General features: G+C 33.7%; 3 protein-coding genes across 3 annotated transcripts; 2 read left to right on the top strand and 1 right to left on the bottom strand.

Moving 5' to 3' along the window:
• Positions 1 to 3,218: 3,218 nt before the first annotated feature.
• On the top strand, positions 3,219 to 9,171 carry HELRODRAFT_165544 (hypothetical protein; the record flags this gene model as incomplete). The annotated part of the gene is made up of 5 exons (XM_009032103.1): positions 3,219 to 5,339; positions 5,484 to 5,613; positions 5,961 to 6,059; positions 6,633 to 6,773; positions 7,394 to 9,171. The coding sequence occupies 5 exons, from the start codon at positions 3,219 to 3,221 to the stop codon at positions 9,169 to 9,171; spliced, it is 4,269 nt and encodes a 1,422-aa protein (XP_009030351.1).
• Positions 9,172 to 9,696: 525 nt separating this feature from the next.
• On the top strand, positions 9,697 to 14,444 carry HELRODRAFT_96242 (hypothetical protein). Its single transcript, XM_009032102.1, has 10 exons — positions 9,697 to 9,836; positions 10,343 to 10,408; positions 10,608 to 10,715; positions 10,793 to 11,008; positions 11,113 to 11,283; positions 11,377 to 11,441; positions 11,660 to 11,794; positions 11,999 to 12,128; positions 12,354 to 12,665; positions 13,036 to 14,444. Exons 1-10 carry the CDS (start codon positions 9,789 to 9,791, stop codon positions 13,207 to 13,209), a joined length of 1,425 nt encoding a protein of 474 aa, XP_009030350.1. The 5' UTR covers positions 9,697 to 9,788; the 3' UTR covers positions 13,210 to 14,444.
• A 5,919-nt stretch (positions 14,445 to 20,363) lies between these two features.
• On the bottom strand, positions 20,364 to 20,879 carry HELRODRAFT_165542 (hypothetical protein; the record flags this gene model as incomplete). Its single annotated transcript, XM_009032101.1, has 1 exon — positions 20,364 to 20,879. One exon carries the CDS (start codon positions 20,877 to 20,879, stop codon positions 20,364 to 20,366), a length of 516 nt encoding a protein of 171 aa, XP_009030349.1.
• Positions 20,880 to 21,572: the final 693 nt, after the last annotated feature.

Raw genomic sequence — 21,572 nt, 5'->3', positions numbered from 1 at the left:
ATCGTTAAATGCTATCTTACATGATTGCATTTTCGACACAGGTAGGCACATGAGTCTCTTTTTTTCTTCGTGATTGTGCAAAACATTTTCAGGAATTTGGTGAAAAAAATATAAATGTTAATGAATTTATATTTTTAAAAAGTATTTTTTTATTTGATTGCCATTTCGGGCGCTTGTGTTGCGGCAAAGGGAATAAAAAACCAAACAGATTCGTTCATGCCAATTTCGCAATGGAAATTAATTCAATTTATCTATCTTTAACGACTGGAACAGAAGGAAAAAGCAATTTATCACGAGCTAAATCTTATTATCACCATTATTCTTATTTATAATTAAAATAAAATTGACAGTTTGTATAAAAGTTCAGAACATATCTAAAAATGAATAACGTAACTAAACAATAGCATTATATTATGCACTGGAAGAACTTTTATAATACAACATGACCGTTAAAAGAGAAGAAGTTCTGTTTTTTTTTTAACTTGAAACAAAAATTTGCTTAGAGCAGACTAAACATACACGCACACACAAACACATACAAACACACACAAACACACATACATATACATATACTTGAAAACATCTAATAACATTCAGTCAGTTTCAAACGCTTGGATACGCACACATGCAAAAACTTCTTGCATAGCATACTCGTGTGCATCGCAACTAATCTAAGTTCAAACACATATACTACATGCATGCACGCACGCACACACCCGCACACACATACGAATACATACATACATACATACATACATACATACATACATACATACATACATACATACATACATACATACATACATACATACATACATACATACATACATACATACATACATACATACATACATACATACATACATACATACATACATACATACATACATACATACATACAAACAAGCAAATGGATTGGATGATAAGATTGCTTGTTAGATGTGCTATGGTTTTTTCTTGAAAAGCTTTCTTCTATATAAACTTTCATACAATATACGTTTTTTTTATAAAATCAATATATAATATTATTTACCATTGTATTGAAATGAACCGCGCTCATAAGCTCAAACCAACTCTTACATGCATGCAACATCGATATTTCGATTTTCAGATTAAACATCACTGAATGGTTTTGTGTTTGTGTGGTACGTAATATTTCTGTTAATTTGTATTTATATTATTTTAATAATTTGCAAATAAATAGGATTCATTCAATATTCAAAATGTGTTATTAAACTAACCGACCAAATTAGAATTAAACTAATTAGATAATTAAACGAGTTTTATTGTATAATTTATATATATTATTTTTTTTAAGTTTTCATGTTTTAGCAAATATTTAATTTATAAATATAATTTTATGTATATATATATTATATACATGCACATATAAAGCGAATATTGTTTTGTTTAAAATTTGCGCAAATATTTTCTGTTTATCGTGCGTGCGTGCGAGCGCGCAATCACGGTGCGTTGGAGTCTCTCGCGAAATTTCAACTCGTTAAAAGACGAGTTCTCACCTCATCACGTTTGGCGCACAGTAAATGAATATAATAATAATTCTTCGTTGGCAAAAAGTCCTTGAGGAATTTCTGAGATTGTTGGAGTTGTTGTTTTTTGGCGTTGTTTGTTGTAAGACAGGTGTTTATTTGGTGAAAATAAATTTTTTTTTCTTTCGTTAAGAAGAGGAAGCCATTAATAATAACAAGACAAGCATATTTCATTACTTGAAGAGTCTTGTTGTACGATTTCGTGGTATCATTCACGAACTAACAGTCTGTTATCAACCAAGTTGGTTCATGTTTGAAGTTACATTTTCAAAATAATTTTGTAATAGTATTAATATTAGTAGCAATTATAATAATAATATAATAATAAAATTATTATTATTATTGACATAGTTGTTACTGTCATCAATGGCATATATATTTGTCGTTAATATTTTTCGAGTTTATATTTTAGCCCGAAATCTCAAAATCAACGTTGTACAAACATTCAAACAAATAGACACTTTCCAAATTTTTAGCAATTTCAAATCCCCGTCATAGAACTTTCGCATCCAAACTTACTCAGTACTTAGTCATAAAAGTTTGAAACTCCACATAAGAACAATGCATACACATAGAGTCACACTGAACGTATTAATACATACTTGAAGAGACATTTCAAGAATATTCAATAATCGTATCATCACAAGTCAAGGATCGTCTTTTCAACGTTAAATTCAACGATAGCGATCGTGCTTTTGAGTCTAGTGTAGGCATTTTGAAAATTCTCATAACAATTCATTCACTCACTCACTCATTCATTCATTAATTAATTCATCCATTCATTCGTTTATTAGTTCGTTCATTCATTCAAAAGTGTTTGAAGCCCCGCAGACAATGTGACGTATTGTTTAATGTCATCAGTTGATAAATTATGAAGCGCGTCATGTCAACTATATGAAATATTTCAGAATTTATTGCTTCAAATTTGCAGGTCGTTTTAAAATAGATCCGTGTTGTCCATAGATATTTAACTTACAATATCTTTAAGCTTAAATCTAAAATATTTCATTCGTACAAGCAATACACCAGCATATATATCATAAGTATAGTATAATTTTTATTAGTAGTATTTATTTATGATAAAAGTGAAAAAATAATAATTATGAGTAATAAAAGTATAAAACGAAGGCAAGAAATTTGTTAATTGAACATACGCAGGTTACAGGCTCTATTCAAATAGACCATAGACCATGACTGTTTTCAATAACTTGTCAATATTGCGGTTGTACTGTTTATGTTATGTATATAGCGTCTATACCAAACATGCTAAGTTTATCAGAAATTATTTTGTTATTATAAAGTTTTTGTTATTTCTAGTCGAACATGGCATTTTTATGATAATTATACTTGAATTATTTTTTATAAAAGGTTCTTATTTACCTCATAAATTTTATTTACTTTTTGTTTTTTCGAATTATTTGGAGGAAGAAATTAAATATAAACTCGATTTCAACTTGACATTGTGCAGAGTCCCAAGGAGATTCTAGATAACAACTTTTTTCATTTTATGCAATTTTATGTTGTCTTTTTTTAATCACAGAACATTTGAAACTTTTTTTTTAAACATCGTAGTAAAAATCAGATAGATATTTAAATACACTTTTCAACATTTCAACCTTAATAACATTAAAAATTATTTTCACCAGGGGTAATTTAAATTGAGCAGTGATGGCCTGCAATACCGACTACATAATCTCATCACCCTGGCTTCGAAACTCAGAATTAACCGGTTTTAGAGACCGGTACGCTACAGGCCAATCAGATCTCAGATATTCGTTACCCAGGTCATCCCGACCTAGATCTTTCGCGTCTGATTCGCTATCATATCGTCAATCTTTAGCCCGCAATTTATCTGAACCTCTTGATTTAAAAAGCACAAGTTCTGTTTTACATCAAGCTCAATCTTCTATCGATTCAACTTATTCAAATGAATATTGTGACAGCGCCGTACTATGTTACAAATACAGTTACGACAATGATTACGTTCACGATAATAAAATGTCATATGCTTTCAAAAGAAGTCCTTCCTACGATTCCGATTATCAATACCCAGCCGATTATTTTCGTCCATCGACTTCTGGAAATTATCCGGTTTTTGACGATTACAAGTATCGAATGGAACGTAATGCTCTATCTGACTACAGTTACGCTGACAACAATTATTACAATGTCAACAGGTACAGTAGAAGTCGACGCGAGAATTCTGAACCAACAATCGATCGATTGAGCAGACGATCTTCAGCAGGCAGAACGTTGCAGAGATCGTATTCCTACGATAAATCGTTCTATATGCACGAGCCTGTCCATGTAAAGCATACCACTTCGAGTAGATTGAAAAGTCTGGGCGATCGCTACGACGAACTGCTGAATGATGAAGAGACAAAAACGATTCACCAACGTATCTCTGATGTCGTTGAGAACTACCGAACACGAGTTCAACCAACTGCCTCTGCGAAGTATTCGTTTGATGCACCATTCAACATTGGCAGAACGCCTCGAAACAAGGTTAAAATAAATACAATACGCGAAAACTTGAACTACAAATCACCTCTAACTTCGTCCTTGTCATTCTATTATAACAAATTTGATATAAAAAACTTTGGACCACATAAAAAATTTGATCACAACTCATTCATAAGACCTTTGCAAGAAACTTTGAAAATTGAAAAAACTGATTACGAAAACATTAAAAGTACTGATAGTGTTTGGTCTGAGCACAAAATCATCAACGAAAATTTGTTGAATAAAATTGATCATCTGAGCAAGGACTTGGAAGCCAAAAAAATTACCAGAGAACTGCAAAAACTCAAATCGAAAAACTATACCGACACCGACACGGTCCTCGACAGACGAGACATTGCACAGCTCGTTCTGAAACCTGAAGAAAGCTTCGAGCCCGATGACGTATCGACGAACGTACTGCCGTCTGGCGAGAGAGCCATCATATACACGCAAACGAAACAGAAAACGAGCGAGGAAGATACGCACGGTGCAACTGTAAATGTTACAAACAATACTTGGGCTGATATCGCGATCGATGAATTCGCAAGGAAGACCGACGAGATGCAAAACAACTTACCGACGTTAGAGCACTTCATTAAGAAAAACAGGAGTTTGTTTCCAAAAGATTTGATAATCCTGCAAAATTTCGTGTACCATAAACCTTCCAGCTGTCATGGCGCCATCTCAAACGGAGTGAATAATTTTAGAAAAATTTCAAACGTTGAAGAGTGTCACGTGAAAATTCGTGAAACTTTAGTTTTGCCGCGTGGATGTCAGTTAGAAGGGATGGATGTGGAAGACCTTTTGAGGAGGTGCTATCCGAGACATGACGAGGTGGAAGTTGTCTATGAGGATGAAAGTTACATAAAAAGGAAACAACAACATCAGCAACAACATCAGCAACAACATCAGCAACAACACCAAGAAGCAGAGTACCACAAAGTGCACAAGTCCAGGAGAGACATAATGATGATGAACCGTGATGAGAATGTTTGTGACGACAACGATTACGTCATCAACATAAACAAAAATGATTACATCAAGCATAAATCATCTCAATTATATATCGACGAAGAATACTTGTCGGATTATAAATCGGTTCGTTTCAGATCGACCGACACCGAAGTGGATGCACATCCTCGGTTCATTTCCACCTTCAACTCTCAGCAAGTTCTCGAAGGCCAGGCAGTGAGGTTCAGTTTCGAGGTCGCATGCAGTTGCGAAGTTGCGGTACGCTGGTTCAAAAACAACGAAGAGATAATCAGCGGAGGTCGATATCTTATTACTGTTAGTGTGGTGCTGAAAAAAACATTTTATTTAAAAATTATTTAAAATTAATAAATGCATATTTAATAAGTGAAATCGTCACTGAATAAAATTTCGAATGACAACACCACTGAACAAACAAACAAACAAACAACCCAACAACAGAACAACTACGGCTTATGTTCGCTGCGCATTAACTCGGCGCAGGTTGACGACAGGGGCCTCTACAGAGTGCAGGTGAGTAGCGAGGTGGGCCGCGTTGCTTTTGATGCCGATCTCGACGTCATAAGCAGAGGTTGCGTTTGATGTTCTCATTCAGTCTTCTGTTACATTACTTCAATCATACTTCAACATTCATTCAAAATTAATCTAGTTTCGAATACAACATCACATTTTAAGCATTAACTTTCTTTCTTCTGTAACTTAGAATCTCATTATAGCTAGAATTAGTGCCAGCGTAACATGAGATTCAACGTGTAACGTGAGAAAAAAAAACATGATGCTAATGAAATGAATTCAGAAAATTATTATTAGTAGCACTCCTATGTAAAAAGTACATGGTAACAATAAATCTATGTTTCTAGATTTTGTGTTAACATTACCTATTTAGTTAGACTTAATAACTTAATTTCACCCAATCAGATGAAGCCCTAGCAAAACCTCTCACCTTCACAAAGACCCCATCTCCACGTGTTCACGTGATCGAAGGTCAACCGCTGACCTTGAGATGTTTCCTTGAAGGTCATTTAAAGCCAGTCGGTGGGTAAAATTTAGTAAACAAACAAAATACCTGTTCACGCATGGGCTTAAAAATTGCACAGAGATGCATAGCATACAGCAAATAGTTCTTAAGCGCTAGAACACATATTGGAAGCTTTTAAGTTAAACGGGTGTGTGCGTGAGTGCCTTTTTACGTGTGCGTGTGTGTTTTTGGTATCTGTGTGTGTGGTGCGTGAGTGTGTAGCAGTAGTAAATCGGTTCTGTTGCACTACGGAATATGTAAAATAAACATTCATCTGCCGTTATCAGACGCGATCAAACATTCCGTTGGAGAACCTGCAATCAGAACAATTATTCTTTTATTTTAGATGAATATTTGCTTGACTGTGCGTGCGTGCGTGTTTAAGTTTACTTAAATGTACGTCTGTACTTGTGTGTATATGTGTGTGTGCACATTTTCTGGTAAGTTCTGGTACGTGTGTTGTGTATTCGTTAAGTTTGTGCAAAGCTTGTCATGAACTGCTAACCGTTAAATTAAATAAATTCCACGAAAGAGAATAGAAGATAAATAAAATTAATTAACCTGCCATCAAGTAACATGGTACAAAGGATTGAAAGAATTGACCTCATTTTCCTCGCCATCATCTTCCTCTCCATCGCGGAAGTACAGAATCGTCGAGGAATCCAGCTGGCAGCACATGCTGCAGATAAAGGAGGTGCAACTGAGCGATGCAGGTCTCTACACAATCACTGCACACGATGGCGTCTCACTGGTCAAACAATCTTTCGAAGTTGACGTCACTCATAGGCAGTGAGCCAGTTTGATTTCTCTACAAACCGCTGTGAAATTTTATTCATCTTATTCATCATTCGACTGAAATTTTTTTTATTAATTCGAGTTGTTAACATATAAGTTTCGCTTATGTAAAGATAATTTTTATTATAAGAATGAAAACTTTTAAATTTAGTTTTTCGAATAGAATTTTGAATTGTGTAATAAAGTATTTAAGTTCTGAAACCCTTGCTAAAAAATAATTTTAACTTACATGAATATTTTAAAATTTTAAACTAAACTTGTTTATTGAAATTGAAGAATTTGTAAATAAAATTATTTCATCGAAACTATTAAACAGAATTGAGGATGATTTAGAGGCTTCGGAGACAGAATTTGAGATAATCACAACTACGGATCACTTGAAAATGAGTCTCTAACAAAAGATTGCATTTTCTTTTTTAATATCATCCAACATTTCTACAAAATTAACTCTATAAATTTAAAAATTAACTTCTTAAAATTAAATTCAACCATCATATACTCACCACTAATCATGAATGCAATGTAACCCTAAAACCAGAACCACTATTCGTGAAGAGATTGCCGACGGAGCAGAGGTTATCAGAAGGGGAGAGCCTCATGATAGGTTGCGAAGTGGAAAAATCAGAAACTCCAGAGTACGTTGTTGGTGTCGAGATCGTTGAGAAAAGGAAAAGTCACGTGGAACATGACGAAATCGCCACTGAAAAAGTTGTTGATATCACAACGGATATGAAATCTCCAGCGATCAAAATTAATGACGAAAGTGTTGCTGATGTTGTTGGTGGTAGTTGCGACGACCGCCAACAAGCAGCTGATAAACAGGCTGAAGTTGCGGCTACAACTAATAGTCTTAGTAAGCAAGGCATACAAATTAATGATGTGCAAAAGAAAACTGATCAGGAACATGTTCAGGAAACCAAACAAAATCACCAAGGATCGCAACAACAGCCACAGCAAGAAACACAACAACAGCAAGAAATGTATCTACAACAACAAAATCAAATACAAACAAACGAATTGGAAAGAGAAAAACAACAAAAGGATAGAAACGAACAACAAACTCTTCCACAGCCTCAACAACTGCAAACTAAATTAGAAGAGCAACAACAACAACTCCAACAACAACCACAACAACAACCACAACAACTTCAGCAATTGAAAGACATCCAACAGCAAAATAAAAATGAATCGCAACATCAAGACATAGAACAAGAAAAAGATCAAAAACCTGATCAACTGCAACAGCCTCAGCAACAGTTACAACCAGTAAATCAACCACAATCCCAACAGCAATCACAACAAAACCAACTACAACCGCAAACAAACCATCAAGATCAACAAAACGATCAACCGCAACAAATTCAACCGGCGATACAGTCGCAACAACAACTACAACATAATGAGAATGAACATTTGCAAACAGTGCTAACAACTGTAAAAAAGACAAAGCCAAAGCAAAAACAACAGAAGCAGCAGGAGCAGGAACCACAAACAGATGAGAAACCAGTCAAAGCAAAACAATCGAAAAAGACACCAAGGAAGCAACCACAAAAAAAACAAGTGCCACCAAAACAAGAAAAAAATTCTCACGAACAAAATGAACATTCACAACAAACACAAGACACAGATCCCCCACAACAAGCAAATAAACCAAAGAAAATAACGCAGCAAAAGAAGTCGTCGAAAGTGCAAAAAGAAAAAGAGACGAAAAAGAAACCAAAGAAAAAACAACTTGAAAAAGAACATAAAGAAGAACAAAAAAAATCAGATGAACAGCCTCAAACGCAACAAAAACCAAGTGAACAGCCACAAAAAGCGCAACAAAAACCAGATGAACAACCACAACAAATGCAACAAAAACCAGATGAACAACCACAACAAATGCAACAAAAACCAGATGAACAGCCACAACAAACGCAACCAAAACCAGATGAACAACCTCAACAAGCGCAACAAAAACCAGATGAACAGCCACAGACGCAACAAAAACCAGATGAACAACCACGACAAAAGCAACAAAAACCAGATGAACAACCACAACAAAAGCAACAAAAACTAGATGAACAACCACAACAAGCGCAACAAAAACCAGATGAACAACCACAACAAACGCAACAAACAGCACAAGAACTTTCAGAAGCAAAACATGAACATGAACCAAAGCAACAGATACAACTTCCAGTACAACAGGATCGGCAAGATGATTTCAACAACCAGCAACTGATAGAAAATAAACAAGTAGATTTGGAAAAATCCGAGCTGCAACAGCAGCAGCAACAACAACATTTGTTACCTAAACTTGAAATAATTGAATAATTAAACAGATAAATCTTGAAATTAGAAATATTTTTTTTAAATTGTTAGATGTTGCTGGTAGATTGAGATTGAATATTTAGATCTCAGTTTATTTAAAATAAAAAAATTATTATTTTAACTTATTACATTTGTGAATATTTCTTTTTGGTGTTTAATAAAACATTTCTTTTTGATGTTTAATTAATTATTTGCGGTGAAAAAATAAAAAATAAATGATATTTTCTGTTCCTTTCATATAAATATTTTACATTTCATATTTTAATAACAATTTCTATTAACCCATACCTTGGTTTGTTCTTGAATAAACTTGTTAGTAAAAAATGAAAATAAAAAGTTTTCTACTGTTCAAGTCATCTTATATAAAAATAGATAAAGATATATACTCATATAAATTAATATATATATATATATAAATATTTGTGATAAAAATAAGTATAAAGTACAAGAAATAAGATTATTTGAAAAAATATAACCTTCCATTTTTATCACAAACAGCCAAGGATAAATATTTTTATTTCTTTGCTCTCGATAAGCTAGCTATCGTTGTTCCCGTTCGCACGTAGTCTTCTAGATTTTTTCTATTAATTTCGTTATTTCTTCAGTGAAAGTTAGGGAAAATGTCCGTCTGGAAGTCTGCGGCACTAACTCTTAATCATTCGTTTAAAGTAAGGGTAGTTTTGGGCTAATAATTGCCGTTTTGAATGTCGGCGTATTATGATAATTTATTTGGAGGTTGGTCTCACCTCACCCATTCCGGAAATCCTAAAAAATGCATTTAAAAATGTCATTTTTATTGATTTACTAATTATAGGTGTTTTAAAGAAAGTTTAATTTATCCAAAAACCACACTGTCCACATAATTGAACAATTTGATCTACTCTATATTTCAATTTAAATTCCCAGTTTTTTGACCTTTTTCAACTTCTGTTCAATTTTTTAATTCACTGTGTTACATCCATTGATTTGCTAAATCACTAATCAGGAAGATAATTTATAAAAATTGGTATTATTTTGAAAAGGCTCCCATCTTATTTATTTGAATATGAATTTTTTAATATTATTTTTAGTTTAGAATTTTAGTTCATTTCAAAGTTTTTATACAAATAAATAAAAGTTGTAACTAAATAAAAATGAAATGACTCGATTGTTCAATCTACTGAAATGATCACAGAGAGCACTGTTGTACCAACTACCTGCTTGTCAGATAAGATCCAAAACCACTGGACCTGAAATTACCGTTAGTGTCATTTGCATCAATAATTTGGTATATGTTAGCTTAGTAGTCACATCAGTGACCAAGCTAACATACATATTACATACATATTACGGATTTTATTTTATATGTAATATTAAATTAGCATTTTCATCACTATGTAATATTAAATTATAGCAATAAAGTGAATTATTTATATCCTATTTATTCATAATATATCTAGAATCTCAAGGAAGAGTTAGCAGTTTTGATTCCAGAGCACAGAGAAGTTGTCAAGAAGTTTGTAGCAGAACATGGAAAGTTTTCATTGGGGGAAGTCACCATTGATCAGGTTTTAATTGACTGTGCAAATTAAAACTTTAGCATCAGATTTATATATAACCATAATCTCACCATTTACTTTTTCAGCTGTACGGAGGAATGAGAGGAATCAAAGGTCTCATCACAGAAACATCAGTACTTGATGCTGAGTTTGGTATCCGTTTCCGTGGTTACAGCATTCCAGACTGCCAGAAGATGTTGCCAAAGGCCCCAGGTGGAATTGAACCACTTCCAGAAGGATTGTTCTGGCTGCTGTGCACCGGCAAGATGCCCTCTGATGCTCAGGCGAAGGCTGTTTCTCAGGTTTTTTTTTTCAAAATAATTTTTCCACTTGCTGGGCTTTACTTTTGTTTGTTTAGGGGTAATTATTTGGTATCATACATTTGTTTGTCTATATTTAAATAAAGGAATGGGCAAACAGAGCAGGTCTGCCATCACATGTGGTGACCATGCTGAAGAACTTTCCATCCAATCTTCACCCCATGGCCCAGTTCTCAGCAGCCGTCACTGCGTGCAACAGTGAGAGCAAGTTTGCAAAGGCATACAGTCAGGGAATACACAGAGATAAATACTGGGAGGTAAGGCAAATAAATGAACAATAGTTTCCCATAAAAATTTTTTTTGATCAAATTGACAGTATTGAATTTAATCGATGAAATGAATTCCACCAGTACATTTATGAAGATTCCATGGATCTCATTGCCAAATTGCCAACGATTGCGGCTATCATCTACAGGTATGTTTGCAGAAGTTTTGTTGGTCATGCTCATTTACAGTATTTGCATCATCATAGTTAAACTTATATAACTGCACTGTAATCAATAGTTTAATTTGACTATGTTTTGTTTTCTACTATCTCTGTTGAATTAGGAACCCGCCACAATACTAACAAAAAGTATTATTTTTCCTCCCTTTACTTACGATGACTTAAGCTTGATACGCACACCACAATAGGAACCTGTATAGGGACGGTACCAGTGTGGGTGCTATTGATCCTAACAAAGATTGGTCTGCAAACTTCCACAGTCAGCTGGGCTATGAAGATCCTCAGTTTGCTGATCTCCTCAGATTGTATCTCACCATTCATAGGTCTGTTGCTGGTTTTATGTGTGTGTGTGTGTGTGTGTGGGCTGTTTGTGTGTGTGTGTGTGTGCGTGCGTTGAGAAAGTAGCATATTAATATAAAGTTATGATATAACATTCCAGCTCTGTTTTTATTTAGTAACAATTGGAAGATTTGTATCAGTGCCATATAAGGTGATCATTGAAATGTTAATTGTAATTGACCACTCAGTGACCATGAAGGTGGTAATGTCAGTGCTCACACTTGCCATCTTGTGGGCAGTGCCCTCTCTGACCCCTACCTCTCATTTGCTGCCGGTCTCAATGGATTGGCTGGGCCACTTCATGGTTTGGCTAATCAGGTTTGTGGGAATAATTTATGCTAGTGAGATTTGTTGGGCTGTAATTGTTAGAGCTATAAATTATTTTAATTCTTGCTAAGGCTTGCAGCGTGATTTGTATTAACAATCATGGGTTTGTGCAAATAAATAATGTTCATATTAGTCTAGTGTTCATAGTGTGAATAAACTACTTTCATAGTATATGATTAATTGAATGTACAATACAGCCAAATTAATATTTCCTAGGAAGTGTTAGTCTTCTTGAAGGGCATCCAAGGTAAGGTTGGGTCAGATTACACTCAGGAGGGTCTCAAGGAGTATGTCTGGTCACAGCTGAAAGCTGGACAGGTGGTGCCAGGTTATGGACATGCGGTCCTCAGAGTGACTGATCCTCGCTACACTTGCCAGCGTGAGTTTGCCCTCAAGTACCTGCCCAACGATCCACTCTTCAGGCTGGTCAGTGACCTGTACAAGATTGTACCCGACATTCTTCTCCAGCTGGGGAAGGTCAAGAACCCCTGGCCAAATGTTGATGCACATAGTGGAGTCTTGTTGCAGGTATGTTCATGCATGTGTGTGTGTGATTGCTTGTCTGTCTGTCTGTTCATGCGCGTGTGTGCTTCGTTTTGAAGAGGATGATGATGGTGATGTGAATTATTTTGAAACTCTGAAGCTAAATGATGATTATGAAAATAATGACATTAATAGGAGTCATATTTACTTGTAAAAGCATTGCTCTTGGGAACCTTAATATTCATTGCTATAATACTTATATAATTTACTTGATGGGTGCTATAATTTCGTAATTGGCTACTTTACTTCGACCTTTTAATGAAGGATGCTTCAGCAGTTTATGTTATTAATTATAACAATTATTTTTATAATTAATTAGTATGATGATTATTGTTTTTATTTCCCATCGCGACAGCACTACGGAATGAAGGAGATGAACTATTACACTGTACTGTTCGGGGTCTCCCGTGCCCTCGGCTGTCTGGCCTCCCTAATTTGGTCACGTGCTCTGCGCTTCCCCATTGAAAGGCCAAAGTCGTACAGCACTGCCCTATTGCAGCAGATGGTCCAGAAGGCCGCCAAGAAATAATTTATTCATCATCACTCTTTGATGCAATGATGATATTTTTTTTTTACCTTCTGGATGTATATGATGATAACAACAACAACAACAAAATAGCCATGATGTCGATATATTTATAATATTATTATGGTGATGAAGATTGTGACGATGATGAAGATTGTGATGGTGATGATGGTGGTGGTGGTAGAGATGATAGTAGAGATGGCGATGAGGAGGGTGGCATTAAAATGAAGTTTTTGCGGATTCAAATATATTGCGTTTTTTATGACTGGTATGGCCAATGTTATGGTATTTATGATAGAATTATAGATTCAATTATTATTGTAATTATTTTTTTTCTTATTGTCTTTTTTCTTCTTCTTATTCTTATTATTATTATTATTATTATATCTATTACAAAACATCTCGTACAGCTCTTTGAAGATCACATCCATTCACTTACTTCCACCAACTTGGTCATATTATTTTTTCATTTTATATTTCCACCATTTGATCAACGACCTAATTAATTAATTAATTAATCAACTGATTAAGTAATTTATTTATATATTTATTAAATCGTAATTACCGAGACCATACGTAACTACAGAAAAATACACATTACTGATCTTTTTTTATTCTTTGCTTCTTCACTCACTCATTAGATTAAATTTTAATGTTAGGAAAGGTAATATGAATGATATATATCATATATATTTATATATATTATATATATGTATGTAGAGATATATATAAATAATTATATAATACATATATATAGTTAACTTATTAATGAAATTAACAACATTTTGAATGGTAACCATATTTTTCTTACTTGATAAGCCAATGCAGTGCTGTGTTGTAATTGTTCATTTGTACGTTAGTCAGCTTGGTGTTGTCAGTTTATTGTTATTATTGTTGTTATTATTTTTCATTTTTATAATTGTCAGGTTCTGGGAGTGAAATGAATTATGAGTTTTGATGAATTATGGTTGATGGGTGCATTAGTTTACATGTTTTCGTTGTTGCTGTTTTGTTTTGTTTTTGTAGTGCTGGGTTGTAGCTTTTATTTGTAAATAAATTGTTTATACGTTTTAATCATATATTATTTGTTGTTATACTATGGTTCATCAGATATGTTCTCACTTTTGTTACAATTTTTGAAAAAATTTTAAAGGATTGTCAACTTACCATAAAAATCATCATTTGCTCTCGTTACTATTGTTGTTTCCTCTGTGGAATAGATAGAAAGCTTCTTCATTACAAATTTTATTTTATTACTAACCACAAAGACCAGGCTTGTAGAAATTATACATATACATACAGACAAACAAACACACAGGCAGGCAAACATATTGCACACACTCACACACATACATATGCGCTAGGCCTGTGTTCAACAAATAACTTAAGTACATTTATACATGTGTGGATAACAGATTTAACGGTTGATCGCTCGAACATCATTTGTCGATCTAGGTTAAATTTTACTGTGAATATGTTTATGTATATACGTGTATATGTACGTGTGTGTGTGTGTGTGTGTGTGTGTGTGTGTGTGCGTGCATTTATGTATATAATTATTGTTTTAGGTACATTATGTTTCTTTCATCCGTTTTTTTTCACTCTCTTATTTATTCACCTAACATCACAATTGGAAAATAACTTTGAACAAGTGTTAGTTCTTAGTGCAGTTTCACTTTAAAGTTGAAGTTAAGATAGAGGAACGTGGTGATCACAGAACTTTCCCACCACACCTCACTTCCGCCAACTATCGGTGATTGAAAATCCAAATTTTATTTCTTAATTATGTTTGATTAAGATTAACTAAGGTCAATTTATTTTTTCCACTATCATTATCATCAGTGATCGTGTTAATTGATAAGATGGTTATGTAAAAATGATACTTTTAATTAATTAATTAATTAATTTGTGTAGTTGTGGTTTATAGATAAACAGCATTTTGAATCTCATAAACATAAAACAATGGATTATATACAGACGTACATACAGACAGACACACAGACACAAACACATACATACATGCTAGCATAGATTCGTAAGCGCGGATTTAATACAGCTCGAATTATGTTAAATATCGTATGTTGTAACGTGTTGCATTTATCAAATGCATTAACGGAGAACACATGAATTAATGCACGAATTGTTTCATTTAATGTGTCAAATACGTTATTAAAATGATGACGTTCTTGCTGTCGCTCTGGTTTACTGTTTGATTTACAATGGAAAAATTTGACTATGTATACCTTATTTATTTAGTACTTACCATGTTTAAAATGCACTACTCCCATGTATAAGTAAAATGCATGTTTCGAAGTTTAAATTTCAAAGCCGAAAATGTTGAAAAGATTAAACAGCAAAATTAAAAACATTCTTCAGTAAGGAAAAAATGATGTTAAAAGAGATTAAAAGTCTTAAACACTCTTCCTAGGCTCAGAGGAGCCAACAAGCAAACAACATTTACACGAATACGTGCTGAACGACGCATCACATTCGAAGCACGTGACAGGCGGGGATCTCTTTGTTTTGTTTTCGAACCCGGTCACTGCACGCACTGCCAGCGGCATCAGCCGACCTTAACCACCAGGCCATCACGCTTATGAGCATTGGAAAAATGATTGCAGAGGAATGTACCATTTATTAATAATTCGATTTTTATATAAAACGTAGAAAGGTAAATATTTTTAAAGAATTTATAATAAAAATAAAATATACAAAACTGTTTGCACTGACTTTTTCTCCGAACATAGTTGTAAATGGGTAAGAATAAAAATCAATGAGCACATTTGTCAGTAAATATATCATGAATCCAGTAGAGTTTATGAAGAAAATGAGCCATAGCAGTTGGGGAAAAACGTCCTTAGACTTGAATAACTTTGAAAGTCCTTTCACTGACGTTGTTTCTCCATACTTTACAAGCTCGAGCTTTAATAAATGGAACATTGTTTATCAATAATTGTGAAATTTAATTTATATCACTCTGCTGCGGCTGGATTTCAACGTGTCTATATTAATTGATCACTTGTTATACATTTTTTTCAAAAAAATTTTATTTTGATTAATAAAAGTTTGGATAAACAAGTTCTAGAATATATTTAAAACACTTTTTCTAATTAATTTCAACAATGTCTACATCTGATTGTGTATTCCTTATTTAAAAGTTCGCTGGAAATTTTTTTGATAGATAAGCTGCTGACGACGACTTATTCTACATTGAGTGTTTTGAAAACTCAAAATGCAACGATATCAAACAAGATCGAAGAATAGCATTAATAAATCTAGTTATGATGATGCTGTGATGGGTGTAAGATAACATTTAATTTATATTTAACACGTTAAAAATTCAAGCGTTTACAATTGCAGTTTGTTTCTATGGATTTGTCAACATAATAACTTGAAGAAACACTTGGTTATTTAATGACACAACGAACAGAAAAATTTTTCATCGAAGAATTATTAATTATTTTACAACAGATGATGATAACTTAGGACCATGGTGAGACATGCGACCGACAACCGTTCTAATTGCATTCCCAGTTTTTTATAGACAATCCCGACGTCTAAGAAAGCCTGTCTGAACTTCTGAAGTGTCTATCGATATTTTACACTGTCGCCATTTGTAATCAATAACAGTTTATTAAATTAAAAAATATTTAATAGTTAAAATATATATTTTTGATATACGAACACGTAATTTTGCAATATTTCGAAAAATTTTTAGACTAATGTGCAGGTAAAACTATCATTCAAGAACTGTTTATGAGTGTAATAGATGAATAAATAAATGAGTTATGAAAGAACAAATGAAGGAGCAGATAAATATGTATATACGTAAAAATTATTTAATTTTACAAATACAAATTTATTTTTTATTTGCGCAGTGATTCCACGATGTGGAGATGCTTGAATTTGATCAGTTGATCAAACACTTGACAACGTGGAATGAATTTAATCTGGAGTTTTGTTGGCTAGTCGCCATAGCAACAGTCATTTCAAGATACAAAAATATTGTTTATTTGCCAATATTTTGAAGGTATGATCTGTTAATTAGAAATTCCAGATTTTTTTATAATCAAAAGTGGACCATTTTATACACAAACAAACCTCGGAAATGGTTTAATTTGCTACTAAATGAATGGATGAATAATAGAAAATAAAATGTTGCCATACTTAATATTTTATTAAAAGAAGCCATTAATTACCTGGGCTTTTTACCTCCGGGTTAGTTATTGACAATAATAATTATTCACAAGCTATCACTCGCTAAGGATGTGAAGTTGTAGTGTCACAAGTTTGAGCAGACGTTTGTGGCTCCGTCTTTAGTGCGTGAGTAAGAATAAAACATCGGGTTGAAATAATTATCGCTTATCTTTATTTACTACAAATAGGTTATCTACGAATTAATTATAACTTATCAAAAAGTAAGTAATAACAAATCACACAAGGACATGCCACAAAATTAATGGCTTGCAAACTACACATTCCTCAGGTAATTTGTACGCGACACCCATCTACTCCAACCGGCCAACTCTGTGAGTTCTAACAGAATAAAAATTCTGAAAATGGCACAAATGATTCAAACCAGAGCAGTCTATCACGGTCACCCTGACTACTTATCTCTATATTAAATCGTAACTACCATGATAGTGCTACTAATTAATTATAGCGGGAAGGTATAAACTGTGACACTAAATTACTATATTAATTCAAGCGCTATTGATGAATAACTCAGACAAGCCAAGCGGCTTATACTCCATGCCTACTGAATTACTGAACTACGACAGTGTAGTCTACCATAAGAAAATTAGCTCACTTTGCGTTCAACATAACTCACTATAAATTGAACAAATCACAGGTTATGTGATAAATGTAAAACATGAATTTCGAAAAGTTTAACCGATTTAAGAAAAATGAATGATGGTACTTTACAACAACGAGCAAGTTGTTAATTGTAACTCTTGAAGCTACTAAGCGACGGTCGATATTTAAATGGTGAGAAAGTTGTTATCTTGTGATGTACATAAATTGCTAACAATACGGCATATCTTCTTATGTGAAAAATCTCAAGTTATAAAGCTGAAACATTCTATATCTGAAAAAATCTTTGATAATTTTAAAACCATTGAGAACATCACCGCTGTTATAAACTTCATCAAAGATTTAAGATATTATGATAGTATTTGATAGCCAACGGCAATGAATACAGACAATGGCACAACATAGCACCGGGGCTGAGAGCTGAAGTGCCGTTAAAGCGTCTATACAACAACAACATAAATTGCTGTTCCAGCTTGATGGATTTGTCTTTGTTGGAGTGGCTGCTTTAAACTGCAAAACTACCTGTTTAAAATGACCAGAGTAACGGAACATTTATGAAAAGACAGCAGTTATAACCGTTGAAATGGTCTCTGAAGCCGCCAATCAAACTAAATTAACAAACCTGGCCCCTGGAACCAGCAACCAAGTTGCAGAAACAGATGTAGTCTCAAGAATCGGCAACCAAGTTGCGGCAGCAAACGTGGTTCCTGGAACCAGCAACCAAACTGAGCCACCGATTGAAATAAACTTTACCATCTTTAAAAACTTGAAGACGAGTTTCAATACTGTCAAATCAACTTCATACCCAAAAAAGCAAAAACGATACTGACCCAAACATAAACAAACAAAACTCGGAACCAATTCCTATTAGGAAAATAAAGGACGATAGCAACAACGATAAGGAAAACATCTATAAAACCTACAATAAAACCAACAACAACAACACCAAAAACAACAACAAATGTAACAGTAAAAATATTGCAAAGAACGAAAAAAAAAAGTTTGTAGTAAGTTCAAACATCATGACCCTCTACCGAAACCACCAAAATCACCGAAACCATCAACACTAGTACCACAACAAACACCAGTACCAGCAACACCATCAATAGCACCAACACCATAATAACCAGAGAAAAACATCTCAGTACTGTCAACTGTCTCGGGTTTAATTGCAAGCAAGGAAGAAAATGTGAGAGTGGAGTCAACTGTTATTAAATCTTCTGCAATAGATTACTCGAAAAAAGAAACTATCAAAAAACTAAAAAATAATAATTTCTTTTGTTTATTCTCCTTTTTTATCACTGAAAATATTAAAATTAATAAGTTACATAATTTTTCTCGTGGAAGCCCCTATCGCTGTGGAGACACCGAGTAGTTTCGTTATTTTATATATTACAATTACATAAAGTAGATGCCGGTTAATTGGACCACAATCGTGTTACTCTCATTCAAATGAAAAACTCAATTTTATTTAAACGAGAAAAATATAAATTTTTGCAGTTAGGTTTTCTGAAGATTTACCAATAGGGCTATTAACAACATATTTAAAAAACTATTTTATTATCCTTATTCGTAGCGGTAACGGTGTTTGCTTTTATTGTCATTAAACTTTTATTTGATAACTTTTTATTTTAAAGTCGTTAACTGTTTCATTTATAATGCTAAACAGTGTAGTCATCTATACTAATAGTAAAAGAGTAAAGTTATCAATTTATTAATAGCTACAATATGTCAATAATGTCAATTCATGTCAATAAGGACTGTAATGAGATCCCCACATTGGTTACCCCCTATATGTTGGCCTATATTGGTGGAGGTGTTGCAAACATTGGAAGAGGTGTTGCAGTTATATTGGTCTAGGTGTTGCAATTATATTGGTCTAGGTGTTACAATTATATTGGTGTAGGTGTTACAATTATATTGGTGTAGGTGTTACAATTATATTGGTGTAGGTGTTACAATTATATTTGTGTAGGTGTTACAATTATATTGGTGTAGGTGTTACAATTATATTGGTGTAGGTGTTACAATTATATTGGTGTAGGTGTTGCAATTATATTGGTGTAGGTGTTGCAATTATATTGGTGTAGGTGTTACAATTATATTGGTGTAGGTGTTGCAATTATATTGGTGTAGGTGTTGCAATTATATTGGTCTAGGTGTTGCAAACATCGGCGGAAGTGTTGCTAACATCAGTGGAGGAGTTGCAAACATAGGTGGAGATGTTGCAAACATCGGTGGAGGTGGTGCAAACATAAATGAATGTGTTACATACTGTTGCCCGTATGCTTGATATTGATATTTTCTTCTTCTTACAGTTTTCACTCTTCTGGCACCTTCACCTAGACCTGTTGGGCCTCTCTTTGGAGTTGCCAGTCTAATGTAGTTGGTAACGCGACAATTGCAGACCATGTGCTAGGCGTATCGTTCATCCGTTTGGCTTCTTCGCTTTTAATTTTTTTTATTTTCTCCGCTTCCGCTTGCATTTCACGAATCCATTTTTTCATTTCTTTTTTCTCTGCATCTTCTGAGTTTGCATTCTCATCTTTGATTTTGATAACTTTTTCGTTTTCATCAAACGGTATTGTTGTTTTGCTGATTGGACCACAATTTTTAGAATGTTCATTCAATTCTTTCACCGCGATTTCATAATCAACACTGCCTTTCCGTTTTGATGTGCCACCAGTTTCTGGTTTGTCTAACGTATTTGTGGCAGTGGCATCAACTGTTTTAAGTTCTTGTGAGGTGAACAATGATGTTGGTAACGCGATCATTGCAGACCATGTACAAGGCATATCGTTCATCTGTTTTGCTTTTTCAATTTTCATTCTTTTAATTTTCTCCGCTTCCTCCTGCATTTCAAGAATCTATTTTTTCATATTGGATCGCTATCAATATTTTTCAAAAATACGTTTTAGCTGACATTGCAGTGGTTCACAAAATAAATATCCAAATAATTTCGATAGATAAGCAATAAAATCTCAAAAATCTTATTTCACACGTACTTGATGAAATCTGACGACATTTTGAAATTTTTACCAACAAATTGCGTTATATACTCACAAAACAACTTTGACTCAAGGTCATCTCCACTTTACTGTTTCTTTGTTAATTCATTAATAAACATTGTATGCAGTTTTATTAGCTCTTAGCACTTGTCTACTTTGCTATCCAAGCATTTTACGACATCGCTTAGACATTTAGCAGCTGAATGATTGAGATAGGCGGTAATTTTGCTTCTCAATATATCTTTCTGAGTCAATATTTTGAGCTGTTCCTCGCTTTATTACATATTCTTGGGTAAATTTATCGCTAGCACACAGAACTGGTTGGTCTTTCTACAATGTTCTTTTCTGCTTACGTTCCAGCCTTCAACTCACAAAATTAAACAATATATAAACATGTGTATTTATTTAGACCCCTCCATATACTCCTTAATAATTCCAAAAGGCATGTATACTGGCATAATAAAACACACACACACACATACATACACACACACACATACACTCAAAAACACACACAAACACACACACACACATTCTTGTATC

Source organism: Helobdella robusta (assembly GCF_000326865.2).
Source record: "Helobdella robusta unplaced genomic scaffold HELROscaffold_8, whole genome shotgun sequence".
Taxonomy (NCBI): domain Eukaryota; kingdom Metazoa; phylum Annelida; class Clitellata; order Rhynchobdellida; family Glossiphoniidae; genus Helobdella; species Helobdella robusta.
The sequence above is the reverse complement of the archived record's forward strand: the minus strand, read 5'-3'. Positions and strand labels throughout refer to the sequence as shown.

Excerpts from the sequence above, each read along its gene's own strand:
- HELRODRAFT_96242 (XM_009032102.1), top strand. The coding sequence starts at position 9,789 with ATGTCCGTCTGGAAGTCTGCGGCACTAACTCTTAATCATTCGTTTAAA. Across the intron at positions 11,442-11,659 it reads ATTGCGGCTATCATCTACAG|GAACCTGTATAGGGACGGTA; the intron begins GTATGTTTGCAG and ends ACACCACAATAG. Across the intron at positions 12,129-12,353 it reads TTCATGGTTTGGCTAATCAG|GAAGTGTTAGTCTTCTTGAA; the intron begins GTTTGTGGGAAT and ends AATATTTCCTAG.